This window comes from Triticum urartu, chromosome 3 (genome assembly GCF_003073215.2).
Source record: "Triticum urartu cultivar G1812 chromosome 3, Tu2.1, whole genome shotgun sequence".
Lineage (NCBI taxonomy): Eukaryota > Viridiplantae > Streptophyta > Magnoliopsida > Poales > Poaceae > Triticum > Triticum urartu.
In genome coordinates this window covers 445,241,541-445,259,588 of record NC_053024.1, presented here as the reverse complement: position 1 = coordinate 445,259,588, position 18,048 = coordinate 445,241,541, and the positions used below count along the sequence as shown (strand labels likewise).

The 18,048-nt window shown below is 45.6% G+C and overlaps 1 protein-coding gene across 1 annotated transcript; it reads left to right on the top strand.

The window, feature by feature from the left end:
* The first annotated feature begins 9,718 nt into the window (after window positions 1-9,718).
* LOC125544273 lies at window positions 9,719-14,231 on the top strand. The gene is made up of 5 exons (XM_048707888.1): window positions 9,719-9,919; window positions 10,019-10,219; window positions 10,315-10,425; window positions 11,011-11,868; window positions 12,320-14,231. The coding sequence occupies exons 1-5, from the start codon at window positions 9,886-9,888 to the stop codon at window positions 13,954-13,956; spliced, it is 2,841 nt and encodes a 946-aa protein (XP_048563845.1). The 5' UTR covers window positions 9,719-9,885; the 3' UTR covers window positions 13,957-14,231.
* Window positions 14,232-18,048: the final 3,817 nt, after the last annotated feature.

Genomic DNA, 18,048 nt, shown 5'->3' with positions numbered 1-18,048 from the left:
CTAGGCTCAGCCAAACTCCCATCAAAAGGGATCATGCATATATCACAAAATTTAGTAAGTGGTATCTGATGGTTTTCAGCATCAAAGCTCACTTCAGGGGGATTATTTCTAGGCAGGAAAGTAAAACTCTGAACAAAGATGTTTGTGAGGATTTGGTGCTCGTCACACTCATCTGTGATAAAGTTGGTGAGGCCGGCATTAGCAACATATTGGTGTAAAGTGCATGAAGAAACTCCATGCTGATGGGCTTTTGGAATCACTTGATTATGAATCAGTTGATGCTTGCGAACCATGCCTCATGGGCAAGATGACTAAGACTCCGTTCTCCGGAACAATGGAGAGAGCAACTGACTTATTAGAAATAATACATACTGATGTATGCGGTCCGATGAGTGTTGAGGCCCGCGACGCGTATCGTTATTTTCTGACCTTCACAGATGATTTGAGCAGATATGGTTATATCTACTTGATGAAACATAAGTCTGAAACATTTGAAAAGTTCAAAGAATTTTAGAGTGAAGTGGAAAATCATCGTAACAAGAAAATAAAGTTTCTACGATCTGATCATGGAGGTGAATATTTGAGTTATGAATTTGGTCTTCATTTAAGACAATGTGGAATAGTTTCGCAACTCACGCCACCTGGAACACCACAGTGTAATGGTGTGTCCCAACGTCATAACTATACTTTATTAGATATGGTGCGATCTATGATGTCTCTTACTGATTTACCGCTATCGTTTTGGGGTTATGCTTTAGAGACGGCTGCATTCATGTTAAATAGGGCACCATCTAAATCCGTTGAGATGACACCATATGAACTGTGGTTTGGCAAGAAACCTAAGCTGTCATTTCTTAAAGTTTGGGGCTGCAATGCTTATGTGAAAAAGCTTCAACCTGATAAACTCGAACCCAAATCGGAGAAATGTGTTTTCATAGGATACCCAAAGGAGACTGTTGGGTACACCTTCTATCACAGATCCAAAGGCAAGATATTCATCGCTAAGAATGGATCCTTTCTAGAGAACGATTTTCTCTCGAAAGAAGTGAGTGGGAGGAAAGCAGAACTTGATGAGGTAACTATACCTTCTCCCTTATTGGAAAGTAGTTCATCACTGAAATCAATTCCAGTGATTCCTACACCAATCAGTGAGGAAGCTAATGATGATGATCATGAAACTTCTGATCAAGTTACTACCGAACCTCGTATGTCAACCAGAGTACGATCAGCACCAGAGTGGTACGGTAATCCTGTTCTGGAGGTCATGTTACTTGACCATGACGAACCTACGAACTATGAGGAAGCGATGATGAGCCCAGATTCCGCGAAATGGCTTGAGGCCATGAAATCTGAGATGGGATCCAGTATGAGAACAAAGTGTGGACTTTGGTTGAATTTCCCGATGATCGGCAAGCCACAGAAAATAAATGGATCTTCAAGAAGAAGATTGACGCTGACGGTAATGTTACTGTCTACAAAGCTCGACTTGTTGCGAAAGGTTTTTGACAAGTTCAAGGAGTTGACTACGATGAGACCTTCTCACCCGTAGAGATGCTTAAGTCTGTCCGAATCATGTTAGCAATTGCCGCATTTTACGATTATGAAATTTGGCAAATGGATGTCAAAACTGCATTCCTTAATGGATATCTTAAATAAGAGTTGTATATGATGCAACCAGAAGGTTTTGTCGATCCAAAAGGTGCTAACAAAGTGTGCAAGCTCCAGCGATCCATTTATGGACTGGTGCAAGCCTCTCGGAGTTGGAATATACGCTTTGATAGTGTGATCAAAGCATATGGTTTTATACAGACTTTTGGAGAAGCCTGTATTTACAAGAAAGTGAGTGGGAGCTCTATGGAATTTATAATATTATATGTGGATGACATATTGTTGATTGGAAATAATACAGAATTTCCGGATAGCATAAAAGGATACTTGAATAAGAATTTTTCAATGAGAGACCTCGGTGAAGGTGCTTATATATTGGGCATAAAGATCTATAGAGATAGATCAAGACGCTTAATTGGACTTTCACAAAGCACGTACCTTGATAAAGTTTTGAAGAAGTTCAAAATGGATCAGTCAAAGAAAGGGTTCTTGCCTGTATTACAAGGTGTGAAGTTGAGTCAGACTCAATGCCTGACCACTACAGAAGATAGAGAGAAAATGAAAGTCATTCCCTATGCGTCAGCCATAGGTTGTATCATGTATGCAATGCTGTGTACCAGACCTGATGTGTGCCTTGCTATAAGTTTAGCAGGGAGGTACCAAAGTAATCTAGGAGTGGATCACTGGACAACGGTCAAGAACATCCTGAAATACCTGAAAAGGACTAAGGATATGTTTCTCGTTTATGAAGGTGACAAAGAGCTCGTCGTAAATGGTTACGTCGATGCAAGCTTTGACACTGATCCGAATGACTCTAAGTCACAAACCGGATACGTATTTATATTGAATGGTGGAGCTGTCAGTTGGTGCAGTTCCAAGCAAAGCATCGTGGCAGGATCTACGTGTGAAGATGAGTACATAGCTGCTTTGGAAGCAGCAAATGAAAGAGTCTGGATGAAGGAGTTCATATCCGATCTAGGTGTAATACCTAGTGCATCGGGTCCAATGAAAATCTTTTGTGACAATACTGGAGCAATTGCCTTGGCAAAGGAATTCAGATTTCACAAGAGAACCAAACACATCAAGAGACGCTTCAATTCCATCCGCGATCAAGTCAAGGAGGGAGACATAGAGATTTGCAAGATACATACGGATCTGAATGTTGCAGACCCGTTGACTAAGCCTCTCTCACAAGCAAAACATGATCAGCACCCAGACTCCATGGGTGTTGGAATCATTACTATGTAATCTAGATTATTGACTCTAGTGCAGGTGGGAGACTGAAGGAAATATGCCCTAGAGGCAATAATAAAGTTGTTATTTATATTTCCTTATATCATGATAAATGTTTATTATTCATGCTAGAATTGTATTAACCGGAAACTTAGTACATGTGTGAATACATAGACAAACAGAGTGTCCCTAGTATGCCTCTACTAGACTAGCTCGTTAATCAAAGATGGTTAAGTTTCCTTACCATAGACATGTGTTGTCATTTGATGAACAAGATCACATCATTAGGGAATGATGTGGTGGACAAGACCCATCTGTTAGCTTAGCATAATGATCGTTTAGTTTTATTGCTATTGCTTTCTTCATGACATTGTGTGCTATCAAACGTCACAATGTAACTGGGTGATTATAAAGATGCTCTACAGGTGTCTCCGATGGTGTTTGTTGAGTTGGCGTAGATCGAGATTAGGATTTGTCACTCCGTGTATCGGAGAGGTATCTCTGGGCCCTCTCGGTAATGTACATCACTATGAGCCTTGCAAGCAATGTGACTAATGAGTTAGTTGCGGGATGATGCATTACGGAACGAGTAAAGAGACTTTCCGGTAATGAGATTGAACTAGGTATGATGATACAGACGATCGAATCTCAGGCAAGTAACATACCGATGACAAAGGGAATAACGTATGTTGTTATGCGGTTTGACCGATAAAGATCTTCGTAGAATATGTAGGAGCCAATATGAGCATCCGGGTTCCGCTGTTGGTTATTGACTGGAGATGTGTCTCGGTCATGTTTACATAGTTCTCGCACCCGTAGGGTCCGCACGCTTAACGTTCAATGACGATTTGTATTATGAGTTATGTGATTTGATGACCGAAGTTTTTTCGGAGTCCCGGATGAGATCACGGACATGACGAGGAGTCTCAAAATGGTCGAGAGGTAAATATTCATACATTGGAAGGTTGCATTTGGACATCGGAATGGTTCCGAGTGGTTCGGGCATTTTTCCGGAGTACCGGGAGGTTACCGTAACCCCCCGGGAGAAGTATTGGGCCTTATTGGATGAGAGGAGAAAGGCCACGTGAGAGGGGCTCCCCCCCTTGCCCAAACCAAATTGGACTAGGGGAGGGGGCCGGCCCCCCTCTTTCCTTCTCCCTCTCTCTCCCTTCCCCTTTTCCCTCTCTGGTGGAAGGAAGGAGGGGGGTCGAATCCTACTTGGACTAGGATTCCAAGTAGGACTCCCCCCTTATGGCGTGCCCCCCTAGGCCGACCACCTCCTCCTCCTCCTCCCCCCTTTATATACGGAGGCGGGGGGCACCCCAAAGGCACAACCGACATCTTTTAGCCGTGTGCGGTGCCCCACTCCACAGTTTACCACCTCAGTCATATCGTCGTAGTTCTTAAGCGAAGCCCTGCGCTGGTAACTTCATCATCACCATCGCCACGCCGTCGTGCTGACGGAACTCTCCCTCGTCCTCAACTGGATCAAGAGCTCGAGGGACGTCATCGTGCTGAATATGTTTGAACACGGAGGTGATGTACGTTCGGTGCTAGGATCGGTTGGATCATGAAGACGTTCCACTACATCAACCGCGTTACTAAACGCTTCCGCTTTCGGCCTACGAGGGTATGTAGACACACTCTCCCCTCTCGTTGCTATGAATCTCCTAGATAGATCTTGCGTGATCGTAGGAAATTTTTTGAAATACTGTGTTCCCCAACACTTCATGTCCTCGAAGGAATGCTTGAAGTTGTATTACACCAATGTAACTAAACGCGCAGTGCATTGGTCTGGAGAAATCCTTAATAACCAAGGTAACCCCGTGTGGCGACAAGGGCTATGGTTGGACAACAGACTCACGATGCAGGTTGTTGATCAGTCATGATGTTACTTGGACGCACTGAGAACACATCATAATGGTGTCTACAAGACCATGTTGGAAATCAAGACAAGACTCTCAGCGCAAGTATAAGGTTGTAAGTAAAGTCCTCATAATTATCGTCAGTCAGTCATGATGTTATTTGGACACCTTCCAATCAATAATTATTAGCGGTATATGGACACCCATAATAATTCCCGCATACTAGCGAAGATCTTTATTGAGCGAACTTATTACCATTCCCTGTGCTTCATCATATGTTACAAAATCCGAGGTGAGACTTTTTCGGTATCCCCATGATCAACACTTTGATCACTATATATACCTAGTTTCCTCATTACTGGCTTGTACTCTGTACACGTTTCTGGATTCCGGTGTCCCCATGACTAACACCTTAGTCACTATGTCTGGCGAGGCGATGAACACTGTAATACCAAGTTGGCCCAGAGTGTATCTCTCCATCGCGCGAGGAGCAAATCCTAATATTGACATATCGAATACCACAACATACTTTTCCGGTATACCTAAAAGCTACTTTTATAATCACCCAGTTACGGTGTGACATTTGGCAACCCTAAAGTAGTCATTCGATATCTGCATATATGATATTCTCACAGTCTAAGAACGTAAGTAAACATTGATACTTTCTATGAAAATACCGACACCATATTGATGAAGTGATCTCGTAGTATTTCATAAGTTGGGTCTATCCAACACCATTGTCACCCTAACAATTTTATCATTGTGTCAGCATCCGTGTTACACTAACAATACCCATGGTTAAGAAAACATAATCATCAATAATACATGAGCTAGTCTAGAGGTCGGACTAGGGATCTATTAGGTTTTTATCTTTCCAGACATGCAAATAGGTTTTCCCCTGAATCTCACATTCAGGAACCATTTCAATATATAACACAAAAATATAAAGTTAATTATGAACATGAAAATAGAATAATAACATCTTTATTATTGTCTCTAGCACATATTTCCAACATGTTTCCCCATTAATGGTCCCCATCGCGTACCTGGTCGTTATCGCCCTGTTTCTCACCGGAGTGCATCATCCTGGAGCATGCCAGTGCACTCGCCATCTTCCTCTCCGCCACCTATCTTCCTTCACACTCACCTCATCCCCTCTATGTTGCACCCATTTTCTCATGAATCTGTCACTAAAGAGAACGTGACACCCATCAATATCAGGAGAAGGTGTAGTGGTACTCTGAAAAGGTCGATGTTGAAACCTAACTTGAAGTTGAATCAACCAACAAGGACGAGCACCTTCCTACATCGGCCGTTGTGTCCCCGTGTGAAGGATGACATCGAAGTCGAAGCAGTGCATATGGAGGGAGAATCCATTATGGCCATCTCCCACATATAAGACACACGCCCAAGTCGACGCAGCCAAAGCCTCCACTTTGCTGTGAGGTCACCTCGAAAGGCGGTCGCCAACAAAACATTCCTTTTAGAAAATTCTCATGCCAGCTCAATGAATTTTTTTTGTAGTGCCTATATGATGTTGAACTCAAGGTCCGCTGACAAAAATTGCATTGTTTTGCATGTGATACTGAACATAATGTCGATGAAAATGCAATATTTACATTTGAAGAAAGGACATAGAGGCTAACAAGTTGGCCACAAATATAGAGATTGCAGAATGATGAATCTGAGTTTGTGGAGAGCACTCGTAGCTGTTTTAGAGGTTGCGAATATGACTGGTCAGCTAGAGTTGCTCTAAGAGCAATTAGTCAGACGACCCCTTCCTACTTACGGAAGAGTCCATTCTCACAGGAGTTCTCACCTAGCAAAATTAGGAGTCGACTTAAGAGCATCTCCGACAACATACCAAAAAACGCAGTTGTGGCCGAAAATAGTTTTTTTACCTTTCGGGTGTAAAAAAACAGCTTCAACAACGGCCCTATACCTATAGGGCGGCCATATATTTTGGCCGTGACCAAAAAGTTGCTGCAGGTGATATGCATTTGGGTCACCACTAGCAGCCGACCAAAAACAAAAGTCACGGCGGAAACCAAGCCGTCGCTCACTGAACTTCCACAAACCGCTGCGTCGCCTCACCTCACCTCCGCGTCGACAAATTCCAGCCACCGGTGCCAGTCACACGGCCGTGACTAGCCCCATTGCTCGGGGCCACTGTTGTGACCCTGAGGATCGTTTTTGCGCTTGCGCTACTGCTACCCGATATCACCGCGCTCCACACCGCCGCCCGCCCAAGCTCCCCCTGTCATCCCCGAGCACCGCGCCAGCATCCCTGAGCTCCCGCAGCCAACCCTGAGCACCATGTCACCGTCCCCAAGCTCTCGCCGCCGTCCCCGAGCACCACCTCGCGATATTCCGCCGTCATTGCCACCATCCTCGCCGAGCTCCTCCCCACCGTCAGATCCGCCCCCTGCCCCCCCCCCCCACACACACCATCGGATCGCCATGTTTCATGTGGTTCTCAAATTTTCAGTCATCAGTTTTTGTATGCTGGAAACGCACAGAAACTCCTAAGAGCAACTCTAGCAGACCCCGCAAAACGCCCGGCCCGCAAAAATTCCGGCGAGTATGCGGGCTCAGGCCAATTTTGCGGCCAGAACAGACCCCGCATACTCGCCCGACCCGCAAAATCTTTTGCCGCAACCCCCCCCCCCCCGAGCACTATAAGTGCGGTTCCGCGACCCTTTTGCGGGTCCAAACCCTATCCCCCCGCCGCCGCGAGCCACCCGATTCCCCTTTCTCCTCTCCCAATTTCTCGCCGCCGGTGACCCTCCGCCCCGCCTCCAGCCGCCATGTGGGGGCGAATGTGGAGCTCCGGACGCGGCTCCGGCAGCAGATCCGGCCGGGAGAGGGACCTGGAGCGCGAGCGGCGCGTCCGGTTCGACGGCGCGAGGAAGTGGACCAACCGCGGGCTTTCGCCGCCGGCGAGTTTCGACCACCGCGAGACGGTGGAGTACGACCGCCGGCGCGCGTCGTTCTCCTCCGCGCGTTCTTCGTACGCTGGATCCTCCTCCTCCTCTGCTGCGGGCTTCCTCCCCGTGAAGAGGGAGTGGTCGGACGAGGAGGAGGAACCGGAGCCGTCGGCGCCGTTTGCCTTCGTCCCGGTGAAGGAGGAGCCCGAGGAGCCCGCTCCGCTCGGCCGCCGCGGAGTCGCCCGAGGACTACGTCGCGGAGTTCGACGCTATCGCCGAGCGGAGCGTGCGCGAGGAGGAGGAGCGTCGGTGCCATGCCGAGGAGCTCGAAGCCCTCGAGTGGCGGCAGGCGATCGCCGACAACGTCGCCGCCAACGAGAAGGCGGACGAGTGGCGCCGCATCTGCAAGGAGCAGTCGGAGAAGTACGTCGATCTGTGCAGCTCCAGCGAGGAGGATTGAGCGTCCGGCTTCTCTCCAGCGTCGTCCAGTTGCCGCGACCTCGCCGCCGTCAGATCCGACCCCCTAGTACTAGTTTAACGTAGTATGTAGTATAACTAAGCTTGTAGTTTGTGATGAACTATGTAGTATGCCATGAACAATGTAGTGTGTGATGAACTCTGTTCGTGCAATTTCTTCTGCGAAATAATTTTTTCAAATTATGCAGATTTAGATACGGGTTCTGCTCAGCCGCGTATGTTTTTGACCCGTAAAAATGATTTTCATGGGTCGTATTTTTGCGGGATCTACTAGAGTTGCTCTAATGACCAAAAACCTTCACTAGTAAATTCCGCATCGGTTGTGAACACCTCGAGCAGAAATCACGAACGAGGAATTGGGTAAACTACCACGCCGAACCGTCCAAACGATACCTTTACATAGCACTAAAAAAAACTAATGCAGTGCGGCGAGTTTCTTTCTCTACATCCTGCTCAAACTGGTGTAAAGGTGGCTGGTCCTAAGCGAGATTGACACGAAGAAAGGGTGACGAGAGGCTGGACCAAAGCGCCAATAATGCGCCCGATTTACTACTTGTCTCTCCCAAAAACAAATAAGATGAGGGTTTCGTGCTACCTGTCCAACAACACATCCAATGATTCGGCCACGGCGGTCACGCCGGTTGCGCCCCTGGCTACCAATGATTCAATCACGACACCACCATTGCCATTGCTCGCGCCTGTCTACGAACCCAATCAGCAGCTCATATGATACACGCTGGTTCTGGTTGGAAGCTGTCGCCAGTGAGCACATGCAGTAGGACCCGATATCCCGGTTGGGCTGAGGTGGCTTGGATGGTAACATCACATCGCCACACTGCCCCAAGTGAAAACCATGAGCGGAATGAACACACGAGGAAGGAACCGGTCACATGGTTAGATTATTTACGGTGAAACCAGTCCGCCAGAGTTTAAGTTTTAGATAAAACCAAATTCTCATTTGTTGAACATTATTCATGAGACCTTGTTTTACTATTTGATCTTGTAGTCCAAAGAATTTCATACCATGACATACCGGTGCGCTAGAGTTTAAGTCTTTAGACTTGCACTGATGCTTGCATTTTTCTAAAGAAAATGTTTCCATTAACTATATAGGTGTATGTGGTCACATCATCATGAATTTTAAAATAATATGTCGGCTCAGTCTTTTTTATAAGGGTAGGCATGCGTTCATATGGTTGACTGTATGCTCATGTGTATAAACGTCTTCATTTGTACTATGCTTAAATGGATAGTGATGCTTTTTTACACAAAACAAGAAATGATTTTATCCGCAACCGAAAGGCTGCGCAGGTTACCTTAACTACTACCACCCGGAGCGAGGAAAGAATCCTTCGCTTTACCCCCCACGTGGGGTACCCCTGCGCTCGTGAAGAATCTTGGCCGGTTTGTTACAGCTTATCCGCATCTCTGGCCGTCAGCTGCGCGACGGACGGCCCAGATCTCTTCCAGGGAAAGCGCCGCGGGCCCCAACTGCACGTAAACGACCAGAAAGTCTCTTGTCCCTCCGCGGCCGAGGGCCCCCCGCGCCGCGCGTTTAACGCGCCACCGTTAATTTATCGCTGACGCGTGGGCCCGGATGCCGTGGGCCCCGACAGCGCGGGGTGAGTAAGAGCAGAGTGGAGTTCGCGAAAGCAGCACAAGAAGGGAGACCCGGACGCGACCTGTCACGCGACCCACGCTACTGGTTACTCTTCGCCGCCGCCGCCGCCATTGCCGAGCACGGGAGCGCCGAGACCCACACTGCTCGCTTCGCCATGGACAGCGGCGGCAACAGGAGCGGCGCTGCCGGTGAGCTCAGCGCATTGTGGCGCCCCTTGCTCTCTTTTTCTCTCCTGGCTCGTCGTGTGATGTAACCGCGGCGGTTCCCGCGTGTGTGCGTGTGTGCAGGGGGAGGGGACGGCGCGTGCAGCGGCGGCCACCTGTGCCACCTGTGCGGGTACAAGTACGCGAGCGCGCACCCCAGCGCCAAGCAGCGGCGCGCGCACCGCAAGAACTGCGGCGCTGGCGGCGGCAAGTCACCGCCCACCGCCGCCGCCGCCGCCAGTGCGGAGGCAGAGGAAGAGCGCCAAGGCAAGAAATTGGTGCCAGGTACCGCGCGGTTCCTTTCCCGCTCTGTTTCCGGCGCGTTGCTTGCGTCTGCGCTGTTCTTGCGCTGATGCGTTTGCGTGTCCTCGACGACCCAGGTGAGGATGTCGGAGGAGAGGGAAATGGGGCGCCTGCTTCGGATTCTGGCGCCGTTTTGCCCGGATCTGCGGAGGATGTTGGGAACGCAGTAGATGACGACGACACTGGAGGTTTGCTCCAATTATTCCTCCCCGAATATTCCCCGTTCTTTGTTTTATTTGCCAAAAATCTATGTCGAATGATTTGGTTGCGGTTCGTCAGGTGGAAATTGCTACTCTACTTCTTTTTTCCCTCCCATTTATCAGCCTGCCTATGCAGAGAAGAACTTCCATGATTAGGTGAAATCGTACTGATGTTCAAGGCTGGAATACAGTACAGCGGTTCCTGTCTTCTCGATTAGCGGTGTAATGTTCAGATTGTGTGTACTTCGTTGTCAACTTCGGGGTTAGGATAATATTCTTCGGGGTAATGATGATTTGGAAATCCCATACTGTGTGTACATGCCAAAGATCGGTAGAATAATGCCGCTCAGTAAATTAGCGAGGCCGGCAGCTTGTTGTTCCTTAGTACTAGGGGTCTTGTGAAATTGTCAACATCCTGTGCTGGCAGCATAGCACACTGCCAGAAAGTCCAGGGCTATTTAATTATTCACCGTGCCATATGCGTACACTTTCTTCAATGCTCTTCTCACTGCTGTTGTATTTTTGTGATGCGTTACAACTGTAATTAATTTATTCTGTGGATTTATTTTGCAGTGCACTCTTCCTCTAATAGTGCCGGAGTTGACGTCATTATCAATGATGTGACTTCTGAAGGGCCTCCTAAGGCTAATGGAACTGACGTTCAAACTGAAGTTGATCTGCGGCTGCCTGAAAGCGCACCGCATTTTCAAGATTTGTATCCGTCTGAATCACATTGTAGTGGTGATCAGCATCAGGATGCCTCCGCTTCCCATTGTCAGTCAGAGCCTGAAGATGGTGCAAGATTCAGTCCAGACTTCTCTGCAGATGAAACAAGCAAGTCTAATGCTGTGTCCCTGGCATCAGATGCCGCTTCAGGTGAATTTTCTGCACAAACAATTGCTACAGCTGGTAGCACTGATGGTATTGCCGTTACTGAAAACGATTGTATGATCAACACCATTGATGAAGACAAAACTAGTGAGGGCATGTTGGTAAAAGGTAATGAGGTTGATTCGTTCTATCAAGAGAAGCTGCAAACCAAAATTGTTGAGGGGCATAGTCCTACTACAGTGGAGGAAGATCTATATGTCAACAACTTAGGTGTGGTTCCCGGAGAGCAAAACCCCAGTGAAGACACTGGATCCAAGGACGAAAGCAGGGTTATCGAACCTAACCCAGTTGAGCAAGTTTGTACCATCAAGGAACCTGTCGATGTACTTGGGAATAAGGAGCCTTATACTGATAATAATGCCCACACAGATGATACCAGTAGTGATGATTTATCTCAACTTGCTTCTGGTGGTTGTCATTTGGAGGCAGCAGATGTTGTCGAAACACAACAGCAAATTGATTCTACTTCTGTGGTAGCAGATCAGCTGACAAACTCCAAACAGACGGGCCTTGAAGAAGGGTCAAGCTATCCTGGTGCAGGTGAGACTTTGAGTTTTTGTGCTGATGATCCTGTACTCTGTATTTTGTACTATTTTTGTTGTTCGGTTGCAAAAGTTTTTGTAAGAAGTGGTGAAGTCTGATTTTGGGCTTTTGGTCAGGTTGAGCTGTCAGAATTCATATTTGTGCATTATACTTATAGTAACCAACATATGATGAAAACGATCCCTAATTCCTAAATACGGTGGCGTTGTTAGCTTATTGGTTGTTCTATTGAAATCACAAAGATAATTTTATCTTATGCTTGAAATTTAATTATACAGCTCAAATAGGAGGCCTCAGTATCCAATCATCTAGCCCTGTCTACAAGTTAGATAAACTGGAATACCGTAATTTTATTTCACAAGTAACAACATGGTCATAAATATCTCCAACTATTTTATCTCCCTTATGACTATTGTTTATGAACTGACATTCAATGAGCATTCTGCAGATGAGGTTACCCAAGCTGTATCAAGTGCAACAGAGCCTGCTGTGGATAGTCCTGTTGCTGAGGTCATATCAGCTGGTAGTGCTTCTGATGTTACAAAGAAAGATACCTCCGAGGTGACAACAGAAGATGACACACAGAATAATTCAAGCCATACAAGTGATGTCATTTCCATGCCATCTCAAATTGACCCAATAGAGCCTAGCTTAGACCCTACTCAGGAGATCAGTATGAGTAGCGAGCATGATGTTGATGAGAATAAACAAATTGAGAACGTTAGTGTGGACCTTACCTCCCGTGAGACTAATGATGTATGCAGTACGGATAACATCGAAGAGATTAAGCAGATTGAAGAAATCAGTGCAGAAGATGGTACTCTGAAGACCAGCATATTACAGAGTGCAAGTAGTGTTGAGGAAAAAGAACAGATTGAAGAGGTGATAGCAGATCCTGCTTCTGACAGTATCGATGTGATAAGCAGCAGAGACATAATTGTGCAAAAGGAACAGAGTGTTGTCCATGTCGGAACTGCTCATGAGATAAATGTGGTGGATATCCCAGCTATAGTTGAATCAGAGAAGCACGGTGAAGAAACTACCGCAGACCTCCCAGCTATAGTTGAATTAAAGAAGCACGGTGAAGAAACTGCCACAGACCTCCCAGCTATAGTTGAATTAGAGAAGCATGGTGAAGAAACTACCGCAGACCTCCCAACTATAGTTGAATTAGAGAAGCACGGTGAAGAAACTACCGCAGACCCTACTGCTCAGATGACGAACATTATTACAGATAAAGTTGAAGAAAAGAAGCAAGATGAAGAAATTACGCCAGGTCCTGCTCCTCATGCTATTAATGTGATACACGAAGACAATATGCAGAATGAAGACATGACAGAGATCCCTAGTTCTCACGAAAATGTACTTGACGACACAGATATTGTTAAAGAGAAGGGTGAAGAAACTATGTCAGAGCCAACCTCTCACAACACTGATGCGGTAAGCATTGTTGATGCCGTTGAAGGAAAGGAGAAAGAAGAGGTAACTCCAGAATCTACTCTTGATGTTAGCTTGGTCCACACCATTGATAATGTCAAAGGAAAGGAGAGTGAAGAGCCTACTTCGGACCCTACATCCGTCAATGCCGGAGGCAATGCAGGTACTATCCTTGTCGCGGACTCTAGTTCTCACATGAACAGCACACCACAGGGCACAAATGATGCCAAAGAAGAGGACCGGGATGAAAACACTGCCGCGGACCATGCTCGGACTGATGGTGTTGAAGAAAAGAAGCAGAAGGAAGAGACTGCAGCAGAGACCAAAACCAAGGATAGCGCAAATGACCATCCAAATGAAGAGATCACAGACAAGGAAATGACAATAGATTCAGATAAGAGCCATGTGTCCCTGAAGTCCCTTCTCTCCGAGAAAGGCATTGAATTTGAAGTTAAAGAAAAGAAGGCGAGCACCAAGGACCGAATGCTGTCGTTCAGGCGCCGATCGTCGAAGGACAACCCTTCGCCTGTCAAGCCTGTTTCCGAGCAGCAAGACTGGAACTCTCCGGCCAGGTTACCGGTGGAGAAGTCGCCGAAAGGGAAGAAGCAGCAGTGGATGCCGTTTATTTGCTGCCACTCCATGAACTGACCGTGCTGAGGGTCTTTCTGGAGTTCATACTAGTGTATCGGTGTGGTTAGGCTTGTCCAGATTTGTAAATGGTCATTCCGGTTTGCTCTGTCGTGTGTCCGCACTGATGATGTCTCAGACTTCAGTTTGTCCCATCATCACTTTTTTGTTTGGAGTTGCTCGGTTATTTGATTCGAGTAGTCCTGTACTTTGTTGATTTCTTCTTCTTAACACTAAAATTCTACTTGCTCAACGAATTCGAGTCCCAATAGTTCCCCAACAGGCCTCGATTCACGTTAGTCACTGATCCAGTCCCTTGTTCATCATGAACTGTTGTGTCCCTCGTTCAGCTGCCCTGTACCATTTTTGTCGTGATCTCTTGTTAGGTTCAGAACTGGAGCTGTCGAATCGTGTAATCGTTTGGTTGGCAGCTTAGTGGTGTCCTAACGTCTGAGTAGCTGTACTAGAGTTCTTGTTTTAATCCATTCCTCGTAAGCAAAAAGAGGCTCTTGATGCATCCAACACCGGCCTTACTTGTGCCCTTAATGAGGTAAAAAATCAAGACTTAGCCAGTTGATGTACATTTATCAGAGAAGGAGCACCTGCATGAACGCACGCTCTAGAAGTAGCATTGTTCTTATCTGATGACTAATTAAATTAAAGAACCATTGTGTCAGCAGTAGTGTGCTAGCTCAATTTGGTGTGCTGGTGTTCTGCATTCTGCACCTGATTGCTTCTCACCATCCCCGGCTACATCCTGCATCATTTATTTGGCCAGCCTGCTCACTCAGAGCATTCACCAATGCTATTTTGTTGCTTTGCATAATTTAGTGGTAAGGAATGTCTACATGTGCTTTAGCAAAACTGTTAATTTGTACCTTCCTTGCAAATAAAGTTCTTCTATTCTATTCCTACTATGATTTTAACTGCTATTTCGCACCTTATCTCAATACGGAATGACTAGGGGATTCAGAGAACAAGGTGAAACAGAGCATTACACAGAGATTAGCTACTATCAGAGGAATGCTTCACTCGAATCAAGCAATTACACGGGAGAGTTTATGCCGGCCAGACCATGGCATTGGGTAGGGGTTCAACCCCATATACAAAAGAGATTTGACTGCCTCTACGCTTACACGGGTATATAGCCAGCATCGGGATCAGCCCAAGAAAGAAGATAAACAGTAGAAGATTGTAGACCCTCGGATCCGGGATGGACGGTGCTCAGTCATCAGCCGCAGCGGGTGAACAGTGAAAGTGTTCGTTTTCTTCCGTGATCTTCAGATAGAGCTTCGGGGATGAAATGGCTTCATATTGATGGGTCCTGATAGGGAAACCCCTGCCTACCAAACAATTACTTTTATACTTATGTGGTTTCCCAATCGCAAGTGTAAGTGGCTTAATACTTTCAGATTTGCTATTTCACATCTAGATGTGAAATAGCTATCTCACATCTAAGTCTAGAGCCATTGGATTCTGTACTGTCTTTAGGATTCGTGCACACATTTTTTTTTCTGCCCCCGCCTCCTGCGTTCGCCCGTTTCTTTGTACGAGCCTGATTCGCATCGATGTGCTCGTTGTTGTTTGTTTTCCTCGGTTGATTGTGTGCGCACGACCGGGCTTTTTTTGTTTTTGTCGGCTTGTTATGCACACACAGCTTTAGACTGTTATACGGATGTCCTTTTGCCAGGCATTAATAGGAAGGCACAGCGATTTCATTCTTTCATGATTAAATGTGTTGTTTTTCCTGCCTAAGATGTGTTGTTTTCCATGGTGGGGTGCAGGGTAGAAATGCACGAGTCGGTTCTGCTGTTTTTTTCTTTCACTTTTACGTTTTATTTTTTGTTTATTTGTGTTAAAGTTATGAACTTTTTAAAATTTAAATGCTTGTAAATTCATGATTTTTAAAAAGAATCATGATAATTTTGTTGCTAATTTTATTTTTTTGTTGCTTTTCTCGGTATTCATTGTTTTAATTTCTTTTGCTTTTTCTTTGTTTCCTTTTTTTTCTTTATTATGTTCTTTCTTGGTTTTCTTCATTTTTTGTTTCTTTCTTGGGTTTTCCTTCTTTAATTTTTGCATTGGTTACCTTTTGTTTTTTGGTTTGAATTGTTTCATTCTTGACTTTTTTGTTTTTTTCTTAGTTATCGTTGTCTTCATTTTTTTCCATAGGCTTTGGGTTTTCTATTTCTTTTTTCTATTTTGGTGGTTTATGCATTTTTCTTTGTTTCTTTGTCGATCTTACTCGGTTTTTTTAGCACATGTCAACTTATTTCAATATACACTCAATATTTTTGAATGCACCAGAAACATATTTATATCCATGATTAGCATTTTTTTGTCTTTGTTTATTTATTTGTTTCAAGTTCATGAACTTTTTTTCAACACATTTAGCAATGTCTCATCTAGGTTTCTGATCGCTCGACCTGTTCGCTTTTAAAATGTTTGTGCAAATCTTGATCATGGATTATTTTTTCATGCACGTCTTATACTTCCATGTCTCGTGTACGTCCGGTGTCCACTTGTCATCCCGTTCACGTGTGTGTCTTTTGTTGGGCCGACTTCGTGATGCAATCTCGAGACCCGTTTTTCTTTTTGGCATGCATTTTATAAGTTGAAGACATGAGTTGATTACTGCTTCCTCAGTTCCATCATCATTGTCTCCCTCCCATCCCCATTTGCCTTGGAGTAGAGCCGATGCGAGTAGGAAGGAGGAAGACGACTAAGGGGTTCGATCTTTGTCCACACGATGAAAGAAGATGGCAATCAATGATGACTGTGATGTGACCTTGGATACTTTTTTTGCCTTTTTGCATTGTGTTTTCATCTAGGGATTTTGTGATTTTTGTGGTTTTCAATCATAGACTTCTTTTCCTAGGTGCAACTCCACCCTGACATGCAACTGGTTCGCCTTTTGTGTTTCACTTGACAAACAACTTGAAGGAAATATGCCCTAGAGGCAATAATAAAGTTATTATTTATTTCCTTATATCATGATAAATGTTTATTATTCATGCTAGAATTGTATTAACCGGAAACATAATACATGTGTGAATACATAGACAAACAGAGTGTCACTAGTATGCCTCTACTTGACTAGCTCGTTAATCAAAGATGGTTATGTTTCCTAACCATGGACAAAGAGTTGTTATTTGATTAACGGGATCACATCATTAGTTGAATGATCTGATTGACATGACCCATTCCATTAGCTTAGCACCCGATCGTTTAGTATGTTGCTATTGCTTTCTTCATGACTTATACATGTTCCTATAACTATGAGATTATGCAACTCCCGTTTGCCGGAGGAACACTTTGGGTGCTACCAAACGTCACAACGTAACTGGGTGATTATAAAGGAGCATTACAGGTGTCTCCAAAGGTAGATGTTGGGTTGGCGTATTTCGAGATTAGGTTTTGTCACTCCGATTGACGGAGAGGTATCTCTGGGCCCTCTCGGTAATGCACATCACTTAAGCCTTGCAAGCATTGCAACTAAATGAGTTAGTTGCGGGATGATGTATTACAGAACGAGTAAAGAGACTTGCCGGTAACGAGATTGAACTAGGTACTGGAATACCGACGATCGAATCTCGGGCAAGTAACATACCGATGACAAAGGGAACAACGTATGTTGTTATGCGGTATGACCGATAAAGATCTTCGTAGAATATGTAGGAGCCAATATGGGCATCCAGGTCCCGCTATTGGTTATTGACCGAAGACGTGTCTCGGTCATGTCTACATTGTTCTCGAACCCGTAGGGTCCGCACGCTTAAGGTTACGATGACAGTTATATTATGAGTTTATGCATTTAGATGTACCGAAGGTTGTTCGGAGTCCCGGATGTGATCACGGACATGACGAGGAGTCTCGAAATGGTCGAGACGTAAAGATTGATATATTGGAAGCCTATTTTGGATATCGGAAGTGTTCCGGGTGAAATCGGGATTTTACCGGAGTACCGGGAAGGTTACCGGAACCCCCCCCCCCCCGGGAGCTAAATGGGCCATGATGGGCCTTAGTGGAAAAGAGAAGAGGCAGCCCTACATGGGCTGCGCGCCTCCCCCTTCCCCTAGTCCTATTAGGACTAGGAGAGGTGGCCGGCCCCCT

Bases quoted from the DNA above. Each gene is read 5' to 3' on its own strand.
- LOC125544273 (XM_048707888.1), top strand. From the start codon at position 9,886: ATGGACAGCGGCGGCAACAGGAGCGGCGCTGCCG. The intron at 10,426-11,010 runs GTTTGCTCCAAT...TTTATTTTGCAG, and splicing joins AGATGACGACGACACTGGAG to TGCACTCTTCCTCTAATAGT. The intron at 11,869-12,319 runs GTGAGACTTTGA...AGCATTCTGCAG, and splicing joins GTCAAGCTATCCTGGTGCAG to ATGAGGTTACCCAAGCTGTA.